We start from the raw sequence: 23,268 nt of genomic DNA, 5'->3' as shown, positions 1-23,268 counted from the left end.
TTTACAACTCTGATTATAATAAAATGGAAGACATGCTCGTAGTACCCAATGTTACCCAATGTGGTTTAGTTCCTGGAGGAACATTTTTGCAGATGTGGACAAACATATGGTTTAATGTATGATGTATGACCCTATATAAAGCCACAAAAACACTGCACTAGAGTGCATTTCTGTCATCTCCACCTTGATTTATTGATGTAGACTAGCATCATCTAAATTCTATATTTAATCTTTGATTGAGAAAGTTATTATGAAGATAAATTACTTTCATTTAGATGAATGCATCTTGTTTTGTTTTTACCAGTCCCTCTCAGTTTGTCCTGTGAAGGACTTCCTACATCTCCCGTCCTTTGGTGCAATCCCCCTGGCGAGTGAAAAACGTTGTACCCTCACCTAAGGCTACTGTTGCATTGGCCAGCTGCCTATTTATAGGTGTATAGCGTCAAGGTGCAACTCTCCCAAATGATTCTCTCTCCTCTGCAAATGTTATCGCTGTAAGCCAGGACCACAACATTGCATTGCGCTGCATGTTTGTGTGAATGGGAATCTGTGCATGAGTGTGAACTGACCAACACATTTATTATTCATGGTGAATGTTTGAAGAGAACTGATTCAGAAGAAGAAGCATGCTGTGGTTTCACTTAGATTACCAGTTTCTCTCTCTCTCTCTTTCTAGTCTACCAGTTTCTCAAAATACATGCTGTACTGGACTCATTCAACTCTAACTTTGATCGGACCCCCTAAACAATGTGTCAATCATCTCCTTTCCATTTTTAACCTGTTCACTGCAAAGGAAGTGTGGTAAATGATTGCTCGGTGTTGTAATGTTTGGATACAGTGGAGATTCCTCTGAGGAGATGTAATGAGATCTCTGCATGTGTGCGAGCAGTGTCGCAGTGTTGGGAGGGGGATTTGTGCATGTAATGGTCCTTTATACGGACCAGGGAAAGAACGGATCATTTCTTAATAGAGCATTTTTATTCGTTTTTTCTGCTCTTTCTCTCTCTCTCAGTCTCTGTAAATGTTCTGTAGCTTAATTAAAGTCACTATGAAATCAAAATTCACAAATCTTTTTTTTCAGAATCTTGCATCTTATTATAAATTATTTATCCATGCAGATCGTTATTTTTTTAATTCACATGCCCTTGTAATCTTTAATCAAAAAACTCTAACATCCCCCTCCCCATCCAAACGACATCTGTTCTCTTCATGACGGATGTCTCAGCAGAGGGTTTGACTATATCCTCCACAACATGTAGCAAACTATTCAGATCTGAGGCCATTTAGTTGGCAACGCTCAAATTCCTACGATCCAATCAATTCCTGAGGATGAAATTAAGTCCCGCCATATATATTTTTTCTCAGTTACTACCTTAAATAAAAATGAGTTTTCCCGAGTCTTGGGAGGGGCTATCTCTCCAACCGACTGCAGACAAGGGACGTGACCAACAGTAGTTCAACGAGTTTGGAGGTGGGACTGTCTGTTTGTCTAACCAATGCAGGGAAATGTTCTGGAAACTTGACAGTGCAACAGTGCGCATCCACTTTTTCAGCAGCCAATTTTTTTCCCCATTCATTTTTCACACAGGGATTTCAAAAAGTCTTCATTAAAGAGTTATAACATACACCATGAATCAAAGCAACCAGCTACGAGGTTAATCACATTACAAATTTTGATTTGAAGCAAAAAAAGTATTTGAGAATCAGACATCAGTGTGCATCAGCTTTAATGAAGGGAAGAACTACAATCCCCAACTGAATTGAAAATGAAAGAACAAATATAAAACTATTGATCTAAAGATGTTGTTTATGTATATAGAAACAGTATGTAGAGCACAATATGCCCTTGTGAAAAAAAAAAAAACTATACCAAAATGTATTTATAATACATTGAGACTTTTATAGTAAATATTAGAATTGAACTTTATTTGGAGTACTTATTTTTTTGCACAATGCACATTTCTTAATATTAAGCCTAAAATGTGTTTTAATATCACTATTAGGAAGGATAGTGTGATCTCTGTTTAATATCAGTCTTTAAATGCAAGATATTTAAAGTGAATCTAAAGTATACTTGCAATAGTTCCATTTTAGCACAATCAAATATACTTAAGTATATCTTTAATTCTACCTCAGCACTATTTCCGGAAACCTAAAGTTAAATTTAGTACAAAATTAGTTGTTTCAATTTAGCAGACTTTATGTATATCAGTTTAGTATAGCAAAAGTACAAATGCAGGGTATTTATATTAAGTACATAAATATGTATATGTATTTGTAGTATACTTAGTATAAAATAAATGTATTTCAAATACAATTTGGTCAATTTATTTTCACTGGTGCATATCTATACAAGTATTTAAGAAGTTGAGACTGCTCTATTATGTCATTTGCAATGCTTTTGGCATAATTTGTTTGTTGTACTTCTCTGATTGCAGGAGATTTCTTTGCATAAAATATATATATATTTTTAATAATGTGGGAGCTGATGGCTTCTACAAAAGCATATACTATCGATTAACAACCTCGTAGCTCACAGCAGGTCTGTCTTTAAAAATGTATAAGCAACTGATATAAAAATTAAAACTATACATAAAAAATAATAACAGAGCTGGGGGAAAAAAATAAAGTTACATTTTTCATGACTGGAAAAATAACTAAAATTAATATGTTCACACACTCAAAAAAATGCTGGGTTGTTTCAACCCAATTTTGGGTAAAATATGGACAAACCCAGCCGTTGGGTTAAATTTTTACATTACATTTTTAACCCAACATTTGGGTTTGTCCATATTTTACCCAAAATTGGGTTGAAACAACCCAGCATTTTTTAGAGTGCAAAATAATTTAGTTTTTGATACATGGTATATTATAAAACTAAAATATAAAACTAAACTACATTGAAAAGAGAAACTGACAAAAAAAGAAAAACAAATGAATTACAATTTGTCCATGTTTTGACACACTCCATCGGTTGCTCTGCATCATCCACAAATATGAGGGATTTCCTGTGAATATAAAGAGGCTTCCCTCATTCAAACTGCATGAAGCTCTGAGGCAAAGATCTATGAGCAAGCTGTTGTTCGTACATTTGAGAACACACATGCACACTCTATTCACGTCCAGCATGTCATTTCCTCTCTTTGTGCCTTTGCATGCTGTTTAGAAAGCCTTAACAGAGCACTGACAAACACAAATGACTCTCCCTCACTTGCCTGTGAGGTAAAATCAAGGCAGTACCACAGTTTTCCCAGACCACAGTGAGTGTCTGAGCTCTTATAATCCACACCCAGTGCAGGAAACAGCCCATGCCTCTTCTATATTACCACAATCTTCCTGCTCTTTCCATCATGAGCCTGTATCATAAATTAAGTGGGTGGAGGCAGGCTGAAATTGAATCAGCCATGATTCCCATATAGGTGGAGGAAATGTCCAACAAAACGGATGACACTGCATTTGTGGTAAAAACAACACAGGACGTCCGAAGCGGTTATGTTAACAACTGTATTTTTTCATTATGTCTCACATGGCGGTGTACTTTTATCATACTTTAAGGGGATGTTTTTATGATACGCTATCTCAGACGTGAAATATGAGCCTTCTCTGCGCTGAGCTCTACGCTGGATACTCCTCGTAAATGATCAGTGATTGAATTTCATCAGCGTCCCCCCCCAGCCAATGGATGACTTAGAGCACACTGTACGCCCATAGATACAGGCACACATTAGAAGCTACACAGGACATAAAACCATTCGTTCTCCCTGCATTGTGAGCAAGTACAATGAAAGATCAAATGGATGTAATCGGATAGCATTGTGCGAGATGAACCATTTCAAAAGGAAATTGCCTTTATGATATATTCGAACAATAACATGACATTCAAAACAATTCAGCAAGCACTAAATATCATCTAAAATTATGCAGGATATATTTATACGTTTTAATGCAAGATATATGGTCATTCTGACACAACAAGCAGAGCTCCTCTTGCACACATCGCATTCAACAGCTAACTGCCAACCGGTGCCAACTGTCTGTGATCAAACTCTTCCACCACAGACAAGGACCTTTGCAGCATTAAAAAAAAGCAACTTTTTGCATCCACTCTAATCATGCATTACTTGTTACACTTTGTATTCTGGCCAAAAAAATATTATTGAAGTTAGCATTACACTGCCAAACATGTTTGCACATAATTTTTAGGCATAAATATAATCAATTAAAAAGTCTGTTACCACGGGAGCAATGTAATATCCAGACACAAATGCTCTGTTCCAAAACTTAATGATACCATTTTAAAACACTGTTGGTGTACAGTTTTAGCAAACACATTTTTTACAATCAAAGACTTCCCAGAGGTTACACAATATTTGTGTGCATTATGTTTTATGCTTATTAAGGTGCGGTCCATTGTCCATTCTAAATAGTGTGGTGATGCAAAAGGCACACAGGTTCACACAGAAGTCACTGTCAAACCAAACAGCTTTTTGTTGATCAATGCAGTGAATTCACACGACCAACTTGAACCCATGGCAAAATCTGCGTTAAAAATCTTTCGCCCTCACTCGTAATCCCAAATCGTGTTGATTCCAATTGCATGACTGGATTTTGCCTGCGGAAATTCGCTGAACAGCGGTAAATGTGACTGCACCTTCATTGTGTTTTAGCTTAGCAACATGCTAACGTCAACCATTCTAACTTCAAAATAAACTGTGTTTTGTTTCGAAATGAGGCTGCCTCATTTCAGTAAAATAATCATTACATTCCAAAGTCAACAAGAAATTTCAATTATGTACTTCACAAGGAATAACGCTCAATTTTATAATGGTTAATTTTCTGAAAAGAGATGGCATATGCAAATGACAAATGCAACCTCCGAAGGACGCAGCCTTCGAAATGAGACACAAAGCTACTGTCTCCCGTACAGAGCTGCCCATGAAGAGTGTTCCAAATCCCTCACTCATCAGAAATCGGAAGTAGCCACTACGTTTTGGAACAGAACAAAACAGAAGGCAGCATGTAGGCTATGCCTATTAAAGTATTGTGCTGTTAGCTTAGCAACATGCTAACATCAAACTCTTTAGTTTAATTTCCCGTGCATGTAGATTGTTCCAAAGCAGTCATTTATGAGGTTTCATAGATTAGAATACGGTCTTACATGCGAGGAACCTGTACCTCACTCGGTTCTGGAACAGAGCTACTCTGAATCAACCAAATGTACTGACAAAACACTGAAGGTGACCTGCACTTCATCATTAATAGGGAAAGAAGGGCTTGTGTTTTTGCCTTAAAACGGTTATTTGGGAGATGTCAAACGCCCCAGGAGGCCCAAACTGTTCTGCAAGGTGTACCGCAACACCTTACCTTAGCAGCAACTGAGGAACCCGGCTTCTCCAAAAGGTCCCAAAGTTTCTTCCTCTTGTCTGAGCAGCAGGTGTTATCAAATTCCACCTCTCCCTCCCTATCTCTCAGAGTCTCTGCCTCTCTCCTCAGCTCCTCGTTCATCTGCTCTTTCTTCTGATGGTAGCGAGCCTGGCAGCACGACTCCAGGTAGATCTCATCGATGCCCCAGTAATCGAGCTCTTGCCCGAAAGACAGAGCGCACATTTCCTCCATCATGTGCAGCTTTCCAGTTCTGTAAAAGTTCAAGATGGACGTGAACGCGCCGGGGTGTCTGTCGAAGAAGTATTCGTTCTCATTCAGGCAGTAGTCGTCGCAGACCTCCATTAGTGAGTCGTGGGTGTTACAGTCTCTGAGCTTGCCTAATCTGGTTCTGGGAAGCCGGTCCAAGGTCCGCCATAAGACCTCGTGGTTGAGGCCCCCGACGTTGATGCGGACCCTCCTGGAGCGGGCCTTGGTCCGGATGATCTCGATAGGCTCAGGTGGAAGCGAAGTCGAGGATTTGCCTCCAGGTTTCGGAACCCCCAGTCCAGCCTTCTCTGCCATTGTGCGTGTGGAGACAGGCGACTCTCGCCAGGAAGAGGTGTAAGGACGAAAATCAACCAGAAGACAACTGGAAAAAGACAATTATGTTGGGTCCTCCTTAGACGAGTCCCTCCATGGCTGCGAAGACAGACACAAGAGAAAGGATGCTGGAATATCTGAAGTAAATGTTCTGATCATGCACAGACACCTGTTGTTTCCACCTTGCACGTTGTGTGAAATAATTTTTTTCCATGCAGTGCACAATATTCCAGCTCATAATTGTTTAGGAAATGCCCTTCCTCTGAGATCCATTAGGAATATGTTAGATTGTACTGTATATGTTTTGCAAAGTACATTTGGAAGCATTAGATCCCATTTACATATCACCAGCCAAGCGTGCCCTGTATGTAAAGAAGAAACGTAAGCTCTGGTGTATTTCACCAAAGCCTAAGCTGAGAGAATCGTGGCACATCTTGTTTAAACTAAGGAGAATTAGTAATTAACACAAGCATTATCCTGTTGCCACATTCAATATTTATCATTGGCCTTCTATCATTTCAAGGTTAAGTTAAGAGTCTAATGTAAGCTGATATGTGAGCGGATATGTTCTGTTTTTCTTTCTTAAACAAATATTAAAACATAAAATAAAAGCAAAGAGCATTTTTATTTTACGCTAATATACAGCTGCTTCTGAACCTCTTTATTTTACTTTTTGCACAAACTGAAATCATTTAATTGCATTCACTGATATTAACAGAACTAAAAAAGCAATATTTGGTGTTATTTCTGATATCTGTATGACATTCATTAATGTAATGTCAAGTTTATTCTGTCATATTAAAAATTATTTTAGACTCTAATGAAACTAAATAATTTAGAAAATTTTTAGTTTACAAGGTTACAAGTCATACATACACACAAGACAAAACCTGCAAACTCAGACTCTTTCACTCCAGTAGTCTTTCCATTTCAGATTTTATTTTAGTTAATATACCAAGGCAATAAAGTAATAAAGGTATATCAGCAAAACATCTACGTTTACAACTTGTGTGTCCATCTGTTCCACTGTTTCTCACATTAAGGGTCGTCATCAGTGTCTAATAAAACCGTTCTTTGCCATGCGATGCCTTTAACTTTGCAGCATTGCTATTTAAAAAGATTAACCTGTTTTAAAAAAAAAATGTAAAAAAAGAAGCAAATCTCCTTTCACTTCATCTCAGCTGTTCACTCAAACAAGTAACGTCCAGGCATCACGACTTGCCATAACAATGTTTCTGCCAATGCAACTATATTTCTTACCTTCCTGAAGTGAACCACCGTTTGCATATACAAACCGCTGTGTGCGCAAACGAGAGAAAAGACGTCTGCGGGTTTCCTTTAAGATTCCCAGCTCTCAACGGAGGCTTCTGTTAGGACCGGACATGTGTTCCACATTTTGTTCAGATCTCACAGTACATTTCTGTCACTGAAAGAGCTCCCCTTGTCTCGCTAAGAAGAGCGCTACCTCCATCGATGGCTTGATATGGTTAGTCGGGATGTCTGCAGATGTCGGACGCGTAAAAGCTGAGGGCGCGCGCACTGTGTGTGAAGCTGCAGAGTGACACTGAGCGCGCGTGTGTGTCTCTGTGTGTGAACGGAATGGATCGTCTGTAGCACGAACTGCATCACAGCCTAGAGGTGAAACCTAATTGGATTGGTCTGTACATCAGCAAGGGCAGCAGCAGATCAACTTCAGCAGGAACTCTCTCTCTATCAAGTTTATGTTCCGTACATTTATGAGAAGCATATAGCCTATATTAACCACCATATATATATATATATATATATATATATATATATATATATATATATATATATATATATATATATATATATATATACATACTGTACAGTATATACTATTCTGTTTAGAATATCTTGATATAATATATTTCTCTGTACATGATATGGCAATCCATACTGTTATTTCAAAAATATTTTACAGTATAGGCTAACATGTTTTACTAGGCTACATGTTTTAAATATAATCTAATTTTTTTGTGCTGTATGACGTGACTTACAGTTAACCATTTTACCATTTTTATTGTTGTGCTGTGTTTAACTGTATTCTTTTCCCATTAAAATCCACAATATTTTTTTTAATAATAAATCATAAAACCCTTGCGGTATCAGCAGAATAAAACGAATGCTACAGTAAGTAGTAAGTTAACAGTAAGGCTAGCATAAATGTTTGTACGCATGACAGATTAAGACAGATCATAATGAATAAATCTATACTAATAACCAAGTAAAGGTGTGACTTGAAACCTCAGTGTCGTAAAAAAGGCTTGAGTTGACACCAACAGTGTCAGCTGTACTGGAGCCAGTGTCAACAAGATCCTGTGTTTATTGACTTTTTTATGACTGGCAGCAGTCAATACATGATACAACAGTATATATGACTTGGCACTAAGCCGTATGCGTAGTACGTACTGCATTACTAGCAAATATTTTACAGGGTATAAGAAACCGTAAAATTCCTTAGCACTTTTCCATGCTGTGGCAGCAGCGGGTCTTTGTTTTTATTACATTGGCCTGGGGAGCCATGTGTACGGTATGAAGTGTGATTTAAAATGTATAACACTACGTGAGGATATGTAGTCACAGCAATTATTAGTTATGAAGCAGCTGTATAGAGTTTAAGTTGGTGTTGAATGACCTGCATGCCTGGGTCTGTGCTGTTAAAGTTCCCTCCGTAACAGTAATGAAGCCTCTAAAACTGTGTCTGCTTTGTCTTTCAAACAGGGCCAAGTGAAAAAGATGAAAGGAAACAATAGTTTGGAGACCGTCCATATATACGCACGAGATGTCACAGGACTACAGGAGACACAGTGGTTGAGGAACAAATGGTGCGTGCTATAAATATATTCTCTGCTTATAAAAGGGGCTAGTTTGATTTTAATATTATACTGTGGCTGAGAGGCATTGATCCATGAATGATACTTGATAAAGAATAAAGGGTGACATTTACATATACGTCAATTTTCAGATGACTAGTACGACTAATAACAATGAACAAATCTGATTCACACACTACGTTGTGTTTCAGTTTTTTAGAGAAAGGCCGTTCACCCAAATGTTTTCTGTCACTCGAAATTTTCCTCTGACCATGGCATTTTTGTGAAACCAAACAGCACGGGGTGTGTGATTGATGTTCTAGCCTCAAATGATGGGTGATCAATACATATCCATTGATTTTTCTGACTCCTGTGCATAGTCTGCTATGAGCCAAAATGTGAGGGTGAAGGACAATTGGAAGAGATGAAATAGTGACAAAGGACTAGACACCATTTAATAAGGAGTCGTAATCAACTGCCACTGCAGTTCAATAGAAATGTGCTAGTTGTCCGCCTGTAGCAGTGCGCCCAACAAGTAAACATCTTGCTGCTATCCCAGTCCAGCTAGGCCCAGTTCACACAGGTTCCTGTTTACAGTTTGCATTTCTCATCAATCCAAAAATTCCTATTGGCTTCCTTATTAAACATGATTATATATACACAGTACTGTATATACATGCATATAAACGCACGCACGCATGCACGCACGCACACACACACACACACACACGCACACGCCCACGCGCACACACACACGCACACACACACACACACACACACACACACACACACGCACACGCCCACACGCACGCACACACACACATACTGTTTTTAAAAAAAAATAATTGTTTAATACATTGCTTGAGGTCAAAATTATTTTTTATCTTTTTTATTATATATAACAGTTATTTCTGGTCCTTGAATCTGATTGGCTGAGAGGTCTTTCAGAGGTCAAGCAAACCCACATACTTTTTCATGAGTTTTATTTAGGCGTGAATGTAGTTGTTTAGACCTCAAATATGTGATTTATATAAATATTGTTTAGACATTTTCAGATATGTGAGCTCCAGGCCGTCAGCGGCCGTTCAGAGCTCAAGTACCCGCCGAGAACAGCTTTTTTTCCGGCCAGTCCTTCGGGAGTTTGTCGCTGGCTTTTATGATGATGGTTAAACAAGAGATATAATTTGTTTAGGTCTTAGGTTTACTTTTTCCAAAGTTTTCCTTTTCCCAAATCTTAGATTTGGCTAAGAACAAAGTTAAGTTTCATAACTTTATATTTTTATTTAAATTAAATCCTGTACTAATTATACCATGGTCTTTCTGAATACTTGATTCTGATTGGCTGGAAGGTGTGCAATAGAACGTTTTAATGCACAGGTAGTTCCAAGTTAGTTTAATCACCTTTCTTTATTAATGTGCTGTTTTCATTAAAGCTCGCGCACACATACTGCACGTCACTCGCACACAGAGAGGTGAGATCACGCTTGCGGCCACACAAACATGCAGGAGCACAGAAACGTATCAACGCTGCCCCTCGACTTTTATAAAAAAGAAATAGCTCTGCTACTGAATCGCTACATTATATTTCTCAGCAATGAGGGAATAACATCGCTGGTTTTCAAGATATTAAACTGCCAGCTTCGTTGTTATAGATAGAGACGCTGAACAGACACAGGTAATTCACATGCATCTCTCATCTCTCTCTCTTTCTCTTTCCATAATTAATTCAAATAAATGGTATAATTCATTCATTCAAATAAATGTAATTACACACTCAACTTTATCTCTGTGTCTGATTCAAAGTGGGCAGAAATCTATTTCTAACAAGCCGTAACTGTCGTATATAACCCTAAACTAAAGTGTGACCGTACTTATTATAGTAATTACAATAACTGGGAATAACTAGGTACTAACCCGGAACCTTCTTCTAAACTTAATATTTACCCATGTAGTTCCTTTATATCACCCAGTACTTTCTTTGGTAAGTACACTGTACACATAAGTGCATGCACTTATAATTGTTTAAGATATTAGTCCATCTGAAAGTCATGCAGTTCAGTGTATATATGGTGTATGTTGACATCGGTATTACCAGTGTAAATAAGGCTGAATTTCTGCTGTCTATAGGCACTCTGGGCCCCATGTGAATGATGATTAAATGATACCGAGCTTCTGCATTTTTAATTTTAAACTTTATGCCAACATTGTGTCAAAGCACTCCATGTTACCAAGACTACAAAACATTTTGGGAATGTAATGCATGTTTAATACTCAGTATCATGTGGGCATGTGTGTGTAGGCAGTTACCATAGAAACGGCAATCCTAGCATCATGCACAAGTAACATTTTGGCACTGCAAAAGGGTTATGCCTCAGCTAGAATTGCATGATACTATCAATATATCTGATTGATTTTGTACATAAAGCAAACATGAGGACCTTTAAAAGTGAATGTGCTAACGAAACAAAATATGCAAGCATATGCAGCTCATGCATGTGTCATGTGTGCATGACAATGTTGGTATGTGCATGCTTGTGTGTTCGTGGGTGTTTATAGTGGGAGTGTTTATGATGGGATTTAAGAAATAGTTTCAACTTAACCATCTAACAGGTAGTTGCCCACACCGGTACCCAGTTTTTCCTTCCCATTTGTTGTAAAGGCCCTCTGACCCCTCCAAATATACACAGTGCCGGATGCTCCGTTTCTATGAAACAAAATAAACAGCATAACATATACACAGAAAGGCTAATGGTTCCATATAGACGTGGTTGAAGCATTTCAGTGCTGCTAGCTGTGAGTTTGCAAGACAATTGATGCTAGTGAGCTGGCTCTGTTTATTTACACTGTGTATGTGCATGGCATTAAGTTATCAAAGGACTGAGAAGGGAGGGAAGGGGGGGGGGATGGGGAATGAGGCGGACGGCTATAATTTAAGTGAACGTCTGCAGGAAGAAGAGGCGGGAGAGACCTCTCAGTTAAATTATAATAATAAGCTCTCAATCGATGCAGGACCCCTTGCTAAAAATAGAAGCAGCTCTGGATTGAATTGTGTGTGTGTCCATAGAAGAAGTGGGCTAATATAGGGTCAATGATGTACTCACAATGGAACCAACCCTAATTCTACCCTTAGTGATGATAAAAATAAGAAAATATTGACACCCTATTGGAAACTAGTACACAGAATGGCTGAGGTAGGAAATCCTGTCACAGTTTTCTGGTGTCAACTAAACAGCCGTCTGTCAGACGACATTACAAATTAAGTGAGAGACCTGGAGTGATGTATTTTTCTGAAGCACAAGGCGAAGAAAAAGCATTAATGAAGAATACGTTGGACTAGCAGCCATGGTCAGGCCAGGATGAGGAGGAGTCAACAGAAAAAAACCCAATGGCACCCGTCCATTTGTTTTCTGCAATATTTTTAGGCTCTGAAGCAACACTCAAGAAAGCCACTGTGGTGAAGAGAAATCTCAGTTCTGGAAAACAGAACTGAAACACTTTCCCTGTTCAAACATGTCTTCAGCTGTTTTCCATTGTGTTTGCAGAGCAATAATAATTCGTTACATTTATATAGCGCTTTTTCTGAGACCTCAAAGCGCTTTACATAGAAGGAGGGAATCTTCTCAACCACTACCAATGTGCAGCCTCCACTTGGATGATGCGACGGCAGCCATATTGCGCCAGAACGCACACCACACACCAGCTTACTGATGGAGAGGAGACAGTGATGAAGCCAATCAGTATATGGGGATGATTAGGAGGCCATGATGGACAGAGGCCACTGGGCATTTTGGCCAGGATGCCAGGGTTACACCCCTACTCTTTTTCGAAGGACATCCTGGGATTTTTAATGACTACAGAGAGTCAGGACCTCGGTTTAACGTCTCATCCGAAGGATCCATAACTTAAAGGCACACTACTGTATGTAGAAATTGTACCTTAATATAACAGCTTCAAAGTAATTTTGGTGGTAAACAAACTCATAGTAGGGCGAATCATCCTGGTAGTAAAGCTTGGGGGGGACGCCGCTGGAAAAACCAGCAATGCAAGTTTGAGAGGAGTACCCCGACAAATCTCGCGAGAATCACGACTTGCTTTATGGCAACGACGTCACACACATCAACAACATATGAAGCACCGGCCGCTCTGTAAGCACGAAGACACTTGCGCGCATTTCAGACGTGATAGGCAACTCGGCAATGGAAAAAGCAAAGAAAACGTGGTCGGAAGAGACTAGGAAAAGGAAAAGAGAATCTGACCGCGTGAGGAACCGGAGAAGAGTCACTCGGTCAGGCTTTCACTCGGTCAGGCTTTCAGTCGTTGGAGCTAAAAAGCAGCACTGGATGCAACAGCGATGCTGACCTGGCGATCTTGTTGATGGACTAGTAAATAAATCTCTTATTTGTAAACTTGTTTGCGTTCTATGTTGTATGTTGTTGCGCTTGCTTGTTGTATGTCATTTTTTTACGATGCTGTTCATTCATCCATTATATCAGACGACACTGTTGACGTTGATTCCTGCGATTATTATGAGAATAATCCAATAGTCAATATCTCACATAATTATCAGGACATAAATAAGCCTAGAGGTTGTAAATAGTGTAAACGAGCACAAACTATTATGATAAATTGCAATAATCATGTCTAATGACATCATAACGGCCAATGTTATGAAATAATGCGATGCACATTTAACTTTATTGATGTCATCTGGCATTTTGTAATGTTTACATTTCAATCAAAAAACACAAATTAAATTATACAGTAGGCCTAGACTAGGCTATTTACTTGTGATTTAGCTGCAATCATGTAAAAACGTTATAAGCCAGCAAACGCGGTAGGCTACTTTATTATTATAAAGTCTAACACTTGACATAAACTTATTATTATCATATTACCATCATCAGTAGTTCAGTAGACTATGCAGTAGCCTAATATTTGCATGAAATCGTGAAACATTACCTGGTCAATACCACGCCCAACGCTTATATCCTACCGAACCGGTACCGGTGTACAGGGTGGGTATTTACGACAGTGCAAGTATTACACAGCGACTCTAGGGGTCGCTAAAATTTCTACATAGTGTAACTTTAAAAAAAGTGAGGGAAATTGTTGCCTTAAAGTTAGTACAATTATTAAATAAACAAACCAGTTATGTGTAACTTATTTTTTTTTAATTACTCATGAAGTTTATTTACTTAATTATTTTAAGGCATTGGGATTCCTCCCTTTTAAAAAAAAAGTTAAGTCAACTGATCACTGGCATTGGTTGTAGGAAGAGGAGAGGAGTGCCGTGTGCTCTCTTCGGCTCGTTGAAGATCACTCTAGCTGCAGCATTTTGGATCAGTTGCAGAGGTTTGACAGTGCAAGCTAGGAGACCAGCCAGGAGAGCATTACAATAGTCCAGTCTGGATAGAACAAGCGCCTGAACAAGGAGTTGTGTAGCATGCTCTGATAGGAAGGGCCTGATCCTTCTGATGTTGTACAAGGCAAATCTGCATGACCGGGCAGTGCTAGCAATGTGGTCTGTGAAGTTCAATTGGTCATCAATTACAACTCCAAGGTTCCTGGCTGATCTTGATGGAGTTATGGATGACGAGCCTAGCTGAATGGTGAAGTTGTGATGAAGTGCTGCTTTAGCCAGGATTACAAGTAGCTCTGTCTTCGCAAGGTTTAGTTGAAGGTGGTGGTCCTTCATCCAGCCAGAAATGTCTGTCAGGCAGGCTGAGATGCGAGCGGCTACCGTCGGATCATCAGGCTGGAATGAGAGGTAGAGTTGTGTGTCATCAGCATAGTAGTGATAGGAAAAGCCATGTTTCTGAATCACAGATCCTAGTGATGTCATGTAGATGGAGAAGAGAAGTGGTCCAAGCACTGAGCCCTGAGGCACACCAGTAGCTAGATGTTGGGTCTTAGACACCTCTTAGACACCAGTCTGTCTTCTGAACAGACTGGTACGCTGCCTCCTCCTGTGGGCACAGGACAAACTTCACTCTATTTTAGCTCTGCATGTGCCGGGCTCCATGATCAAGGGAGCAGATATTCTGTCCCGAGACAGACCGCCTCCAGGGGAATGGAGACTCCACCCCCTGATCAAGTGTCCACCCCGCATGATGTGGAGTATTTTCGGAATGGCAGAAGTGGATCTCTTCGCATCAGAAAAAAATACCATATTCTTTTGGAAGAAAAATGACTCATTGGCCCACAGTTGGCCTTCTTTGCACCTCTATGCCAGCAGCACTGCTCGCTCAGGTCATTAGCTTAATCAGGGAGGACAAATTCTCAGTCTTACTCGTGGCACCATTCTGGCAGAACCAGCCATGACCGACAGTTGGGAGCCCCCAACTATGGGCCTTTAAAGGTGCATTAAGCAACTTTTCATGTTAAAAATACCCGTTTTCTAACCCATACATGCTTAAACAATTGCCTGATGGGCTGAATGAGCCCTTCTCTGATCACTGAGATTGTCTCTATAATCCTGTAAAGTAATTTTTGTCCCGCCAAAGTCTTATTTGATCGGTGAGAAATGTAGATGAACTGCTGCGCTTGTGACAGGGCGCATGTTTAACTGAAAGAACGAGCAGAGAGAGAGAGCCCCGGTCGCCTGCGCACACTCTTTCTCTTGTCACTCTTTCTCTTAGAACAACCTGTCCATTGTTCTAAGGACACTCATAAGCCCCCCATTTGATTCCGTCTCGACAGCTGACCTTCGACCTCTTTCGCTAAAGACCTCTCTCCTGCTGGTTCTGGCATCGGTCAAGTGAATTGGTGATTTGCTGGCTCTCTCAGTGGACTATTCCTGCCTTGAGTTTGGGCCTAACGATTGTAAGGTGGTCATTAAACCCAAACGAGGCTATGTGCCTAAAGTGCTTTCCACACCCTTTAAAGCACAGATTATATTGCTCTCTACAAAGATTGTATACTGTAACAAATGTATTGATCATAGTTAGTTAATGTTAGTTAATACATTAACTAATGATAACAAATGAAACCTTATTGTAAAGTGTTACCTAAATGTTTTAATACTTTATGTTTATTTCACCATTTCTTTAGCTGATTAGTGTTAAACGTATAATAATTCATATTTTTATGGTGGATTTTCAAAGGTTATGTCTGAGGTCTATGAACAGTGAAAACGAAAACTAGGACTGAAACTAGATCCTTTTTATAAAATGTGATTTAAACCACATGCTCTATTTAATAAAACGTTAATCAATTAAATAAATAAAAAATTCTACTAGTCAATTGGGAAGTAACTTGTTTTATTTACTTTATTGGCACTTGGCAGGTGTTAATTTTAGACCCTGTTTATGTGTGTCTGCACAGATGTTATGTAACACGTTGATAGCAACTAAAATCGATGGGAAATATTGGCCTGCTTCACATTACTGTAGCAACAAACTTATAGAGGTGATTTGTCAAACGCTGAATGAGACAGGTGCGCTCAACTAGCATATTCTCAAACGTTTCACGTTTGTAGTAACAAGGCCACATGTAGCGCTATCACTCTCTATCTTCCTCTCTTTATCAAGAGTCTTTAACAAAAAGACACGCACGCACGCGCGCCACACACACACACAGACAAAGAGAGGCCCACACACAGATAGACTCTCACATGGATGTGCCCACACAAACTTTCTTTGAATACTAACATCACTCACTCCTGAAATATATGATCCACTGCATTTTCCCTCTTGTGTTGAACTGTTACCTTCTCAGTTGCACTTCAATTAATGACTTTAATTATTGTATAAACAGAAAGCGTTTTTTTTTTTTTTTACATAAAATCTGCATATTTCTTTATTATAAATAAATTAGTTAATTAGAGATTTAAGGTTGTGTAATAATGGGTTAATTTCTGAAACTGTACATGAAAAAGGCTGAAGGCTAAATATAAAAGAGAAAGGAAATTAACTGCAGCCCAAATGTGAATTTTAATTATATAGTTAATATTTGGACTTGTAATATCTGGATGTGAAGTGCAGAACGAGTCGGACATTTTAGAGGTCATTTTTATGAGTTAAAACATTAAACAAAAGACTCAGAGCTTTTTCATGTTTTCTAAGACTTTGTAAAAAAAAAAAATCACAATAGAAAAGACTGTCACTACTTCCTTTTCATGATGACTTTAACATCTCAAGTGTCCATTGAAAAGTTCATGAGAGAAGGAGAAAATGAGAAGTTTATGTTGATTCTATAACTTTTTTGATGATTATTTGGTTATTTACTTGCAGGTCATGATCACATGTTACTCTGAAAGCACAGTTATAGTTTTAGATTTATAACTATATAGATTTATAGCTTGTTTCCCTTGGGTCCCTGTGCGTATTATGTAATTTAGTTTGTGCTTGTTTGAATGCTTGGATGAATCCAAGTTTATGTATTCATGTATTCAGTCTCTGCTATGCTTCAGAAATTTCTCTGCACTCATCGAAACCTCAGACCATAAAAATGTTAACTTCCACTAGACTATAAGCAAACTAATCAGGGTCCAGTTTCTTTTGAACTCACCTACTCTATCTGCTTAGGTCAGTCTTGACTGGGCAACAAACGTCAGCAGTCTGGTTTCTGATGAACGAGGGGTCGTGATTTACGGTTTGCCACCAGATCGGTGTCATATCGCAATTATGGAGAACTTCCTGACATTCTGCCATCCCTCTGTGGCACTTTGCTGACAGTCTTCATTTGTACAGACAGCCAAGGCTTTGCCCCATTGTATCTGGGAAAAGGCCAGACAGCGAGTCTTATTTGTGCCATTACTGTGGTTGACAAGAGCTTTTTAAGCTACAAATGGATGAGAGAATAAGTGCATCTAATCTTATAATTTTGTAAAGTCCTCAAATACAATTGTTTACTGATAAACTAATTGTGACTGAATCTGATGGTGATGAGGAATGAAAATTACATGAGAATTACATTTATAATTGTATCTGTATTTTCCTTAAAGCCCCTAGATCAAAGTAGTTAATTACAACATATAAAACTATCAGCCTATCAACGAGACAAACACTGCAACAATATTACAGTAATAATATTGAAATTGTCATGGGCGAACAAAGCAGGAACCAATTGCAGGTACTCAAAGCGTTTATTAATCACAATAAACGGTCACAAGAACAGTGCAGATGGGAGGGGCGGCGACTCAGGCTCGTGCAGGGACTTGATGGTCTGTAGTGCGCTGGTGCAGTGCTAGTGATGAATCCCAAATCCGGAGCTGGAGTGCGGTGAACCCAGAGACGATGAACATGAACGGCAGGAAGACAAGGCAAGGTGAACACAGACACGGCAACTCCACGGGAACACTGACACGGCAATAGACAGGACCTCAACAAACAATCCGACACTGGAAAAGAGAATAGTGTGAGTATATATATGGAACGGAAATGAATCGCAGCTGTGAACAGTGATCATGATGATAATGATTATCAGCTGGAGCGCTGATGGACACGTGAGCGGGACAACGCCCACTCACATATAAACAAACATAGACACGAGACAAGAAGGAAACAATGCCTCCAACAACCGTGACAGTACCCCCTCTTCTAGGAACGCCTCACGGCGTTCCCAGACTCCCTTACCTGTCGATTGTAATCATCGATAAAAGAGTGATCCAGGATGTCACGAGCCGGAACCCAACTTCTCTCCTCCGGACCGTAACCTTCCCAGTCCACCAGGTACTGGAATCCGCGTCCTCTCCGCCTAGAGTCCAGAATGCGACGGACCGAATAGGATGGTTCCCCATCTACGAGTCGCGGCGGTGGCGGAACCGGGGCAGGCGGATTAATGCGAGAAAAAAAAACGGGTTTAATTTTGGACACATGGAATACCGGATGAATTCTCCTGTACACTGGAGGAAGGTTGAGGCGGACTGTCACCGGACTAACAATTTTGGTGACAGAAAACGGGCCAATGAATTTAGGAGCCAATTTATTGGATACGGAGCGGAGCGGAATGTTTTTAGTAGAAAGCCACACTTTGGAACCGACGACATATACGGGAGGCCTAGACCGGTGGCGATCGGCTTTGGCCTTGGTGCACGCCCGCACACGGAGGAGAGTCTCACGGGCTCTTGTCCATGTGTGGTGACACCTCTGGACGAAGGCGTGAGCGGAGGGGACCGCGACTTCGGATTCTAGACTGGGAAAAACTGGTGGCTGGTATCCTATACTACACTCAAAAGGAGATAGGCCCGTAGCTGACACTGGCAACGAATTGTGGGCGTACTCCACCATAGGCAGTTGTTGGCTCCAGGAGGAAGGATTCCTGGCAGCCGTACATCGCAAGGTTCTCTCCAGGTCTTGGTTGGCTCTCTCAGTTTGACCATTGCTCTGGGGGTGAAACCCGGAAGACAGACTGACCGTCGCCCCCAGCAACCTACAAAACTCTCGGCAAAATTTGGACACAAATTGGGGACCCCTGTCGGAAACCACGTCTGCCGGGAGGCCATGTAACCGAAAGACGTGATTAATGACTGCAACCGCTGTCTCCTTGGCTGAGGGTAATTTGGGCAAGGGAACAAAGTGGGCTGCCTTCGAGAATCGGTCCACCACGGTTAAAACTACCGTGTTACCCTGGGAGGGTGGGAGGGCGGTAACAAAATGTAGAGCGATATGGGACCAGGGTCTCGAAGGCACCGACAGCGGTTGGAGTAACCCATCTGGGGGTCGATTGGACGACTTGCCAATAGCACAAACTGAGCAAGCCCAAACAAAATCGTGAACGTCGCGAGCCATAAGCGGCCACCAGAATCGTTGTTTGACCAAATAGAGGGTGTGCGACTAACTCCTGGATGACAGGCTAGACTAGAAGAATGGCCCCACCGAATAACGTCTGGCCGTAGTTCCTCCGGCACAAATAAGCGGTTCGGTGGACACCGGATCGGAGGTGTTACCCCTTCTAGAGCCTACTTGACTCTCGATTCGACCTCCCATGTGAGCGTAGAGATAATTAGGGTCTCAGGAAAAATACGCGCGGGAGTAGGTACGTGTTCGGATCTATCAAAAATACGCAACAAAGAATCGGGTTTGATGTTTTTGGAACCCGGACGATAAGAGAGGGTAAAATCAAAACGGCCGAAAAAAAGTGCCCACCGAGCCTGCCTGGAGTTCAACCTTTTGGCAGATCTAATGTACTCCAGATTCTTATGATCCGTCCAGACGATAAAGGGTACCCCGGACCCCTCTAACCAATGACGCCATTCTTCCAAGGCTAACTTGACCGCCAACAACTCCCTGTTGCCAATGTCGTAATTTCGTTCAGCTGGTGATAAGCGATGAGATAAAAATGCGCATGGATGCATCTTGTTGTCTGAAGGTGAGCGTTGTGAGAGAACTGCACCTACCCCCACCTCTGACGCGTCGACCTCCACCACAAACTGACGTGAGGAATCAGGGGCGATTAAAATGGGAGCTGAAACAAAGCGGCTCTTGAGATTGGAAAAAGCAGTTTCGGCTGCTTCCGACCACCTGAACGCAGTTCTGGGAGAGGTCAAGGCAGTCAGAGGTGCGGCTAGTTGGCTAAAGTTGCGAATAAAACGCCGGTAGAAATTGGCGAACCCCAAAAACCTCTGTAGGGCCTTACGGGAATCTGGGTTTGGCCACTCTACCACAGCCTTAACTTTGTCAGGATCCACACGCATACCTTCAGCCGACACGATGTGTCCTAAGAAAGGGACCGACTGTGCATGAAAAGCGCATTTCTCCGCCTTGACAAAAAGCCCATTCTCTAGCAACCTTTGGAGAACCCGTCGGACGTGCTGCACGTGCTCCTGGAGAGACGAGGAAAAAATCTGAATGTCATCCAGGTAAACATAAATAAACTGATCGATCATGTCTCGCAGCACGTCATTGACGAGCGCCTGGAAGACTGCGGGACTGTTGGACAAACCGAAAGGCATGACCAAGTATTCAAAGTGCCCCCTAGGGGTGTTGAAGGCAGTCTTCCATTCATCCCCCTTCCTGATGCGGACCAAATGATAAGCATTACGTAAGTCCAGTTTTGTGAAGATGGATGCTCCCTGCAACCTCTCAAAGGCTGAAGACATCAGCGGCAAAGGATAAGTATTCTTTACCGTGATGTTGTTCAGCCCCCGGTAATCAATGCAAGGTCGCAGCGATCCATCCTTCTTCCCCACAAAAAAGAACCCCGCCCCCGCTGGAGATGAGGAAGGTTGGATGAACCCGGATGCTAGAGAATCAGAAATATATTTCTCCATAGCCTCTCTCTCCGGAACCGAGAGTGAATAAATCTTGCCCTTAGGCGGAGACTTACCTGACAGTAACTCTATGGGCCCTATTTTAACGATCTGAAACGCAAGTGTCAAAGCGCAAAGCACAAGTAACTTTGTGGGCGGATCCCGGCGCTGTTGCTATTTTCCCGGCGGGATAAATGACTCTTGCGCCCGACGCAAATCTAAAAGGGGTTGGTCTGAAGTAGCTTCATTATTCATAGGAGTGGTTTGGGCGTAACGTGAAATAAACCAATCAGAGCGTCCTCTCACATTCCCTTTAAGAGCAGGCGCGCTTGTTCCATGGCGGATTGCTATAATAACGGCGGATTTGCCAGCGCACGCCAGGAGCAGTTCACAGCCGAGGAGACCGACGTTCTCGTCAGGGCCGTAAAACACAGAGAAGTGACATTGGGGATGATGGGAGAAACCCACCCAAATTAGCTTCGGTTAAACAGGCATATAATTTGGGTAAATGTGTAGGCTAATCTAGATTTTTTTTTTTTTTTTTTTAATCTAGATAGATTTTTTTTCCACATCTTCACGGACACAACAATGATTTCCCTCGTGTGTTAATATTTTTCCTTGTAATAATGTATGATTTGCAAAAATGAAAACTGCTGCATCTGTTTATATTAGAGAACAAAGTGGATGCGCGTTAACATTATGGCCAAGCACGCGCCCTTAAAATACCATATCATAACGCGCAACGCGCCACTGTCTTTAGACTGTTTTTTTCCTGGTCAATGGCGCAATTGCTTTCTAAAACTGGAAAATAGCACCAGGGAAGTTTTGCGCCGGAACACGCCTCCTCTTTGCGCTGAACCGCCCCCGCGAGCGCAAGTTCATTCCCTAATTTACCGGCGTGCGTCTGTGGAGGGAAAAGTCCGCTGTGCGCGGGTGCAAAATAGGAATGATACATGCGTCGGTGTTCAAAGTAAATTGCGCTGGGTGCAAGATAGGGCCCTATAGCACAGTCATAGGGACGGTGCGGAGGGAGAGAAGCAGCCCTTGACTTACTGAACACTTCCCTCAGGTCACGATACTCTGCGGGCACGTTTGATAAATCCACTGCTTCCTCCTGCAACACAGGAACAGAGACAACAGAACAGGCAGACACAAGACAAGAACTATGACATTCAGTGCTCCAGGCTGATATGGTTCCTTGTTTCCAGTCAATGCGGGGGTTGTGTTGATTGAGCCAGGGGTGACCCAAGACAACGGGTGTGTGGTGTGAGTCTATGATGAAAAATGATATTGTCTCTGCATGATTCCCTGAGGTGATGAGCGTGATGTTCTCGGTGGTCTGGGAGATGGTTGGTAGTGACTGTCCATTGAGTGCATGTACGGTGATTCTCTGGGGAAGTGCTCTGAGTGGGACTTGAAACTGTAGTGCAAAGGTGCGATCCATGAAATTACCTTCAGCTCCGGAGTCCACCAGTGCGGTGCAGTGGTGATCGTGGACAGACCATCTAAGTCTTACCGGGAGGATGGTGGATGAAGATGAGGACTTTTCGGCGGAGATCCCACCCGATAGTAGCCTCATGCTTACTATCGGGCTTGGCCTTTTACCGGGCAGTTGTTAGCAAAATGTCCCGCTCCCCCGCAGTACAGGCAAAGGCCAAGGGACCTCCGCCTCTCCTTCTCCTCCCGGGAAAGCCGAGCTCGACCCACCTGCATGGGCTCGGGATCGGAGAGACCAGCCGCGTCCATGCCGCTGGACCACTGATGTTCTACTCCCCCACGATGCAGGCTGGGTGGAGCGCGTGGTCCGACCCGAGCTAGTCGGGCGTCCACCCTCAGAGCCAGGTCGATCAGTCCATCCAGTGAGGGGGGCAGGTCCAGGGCGTAAATCTCCCTCTGGACGCGGTCGGCCAGCCCATGCAGGAACCTATCCCACTGCGCTTCCTCGTTCCAGCGACACTCGGCCGCCAGGGTCTTGAACTCTATGGCATAATCCGAAACAGATCGTTCCCGCTGACGTAGTTCAGACAAAACCCTGGCAGCCTCTCTCCCCGCGACCGCACGGTCGAAAACTCGTCTCATCTCCGAGGAGAGCTCCTGGAACGAGGAACAGCACGGTTCCTGGTTTTCCCACACCGCCGTCCCCCATAGTGCCACTCTCCCAGTCAGTAAGGTAAGTACAAACGCCACCTTAGTTTCTTCTTTCTCGAAGGTGCGGGGCTGGAGAGCAAAATGCATGCCGCATCGAGTCAAAAACGGCCGGCAAAAGTTAGGCTCACC

At 41.9% G+C, this 23,268-nt stretch overlaps 2 protein-coding genes across 2 annotated transcripts in view; one reads left to right on the top strand and one right to left on the bottom strand.

The window, feature by feature from the left end:
• The window catches only part of kcnb2b (potassium voltage-gated channel subfamily B member 2b), a 93,941-nt gene extending 86,321 nt beyond the window's left edge, over positions 1 to 7,620 (bottom strand). Inside the window, exons 1-2 of the mRNA XM_079601670.1 lie at positions 7,225 to 7,620; positions 5,365 to 6,063 (exon numbers count right to left, since the gene is read on the bottom strand). Of these exons, the coding sequence (XP_079457796.1) occupies positions 5,365 to 5,946 (582 nt within the window). The 5' untranslated portion in view covers positions 5,947 to 6,063; positions 7,225 to 7,620. The remainder of the gene's footprint in view (positions 1 to 5,364; positions 6,064 to 7,224) is intronic.
• trpa1b (transient receptor potential cation channel, subfamily A, member 1b) overlaps positions 1 to 23,268 on the top strand; it is a 174,593-nt gene that overhangs the window by 88,622 nt on the left and 62,703 nt on the right. Inside the window, exon 5 of the mRNA XM_079601669.1 lies at positions 8,710 to 8,813. The gene's annotated coding sequence lies outside the window, so the exon portion shown is untranslated. The remainder of the gene's footprint in view (positions 1 to 8,709; positions 8,814 to 23,268) is intronic.

The sequence above is a fragment of the Phoxinus phoxinus genome (genome assembly GCF_949152265.1).
Source record: "Phoxinus phoxinus genome assembly, chromosome: 24".
NCBI lineage: Eukaryota > Metazoa > Chordata > Actinopteri > Cypriniformes > Leuciscidae > Phoxinus > Phoxinus phoxinus.
This window is presented reverse-complemented; position numbering and strand designations above follow the sequence as displayed.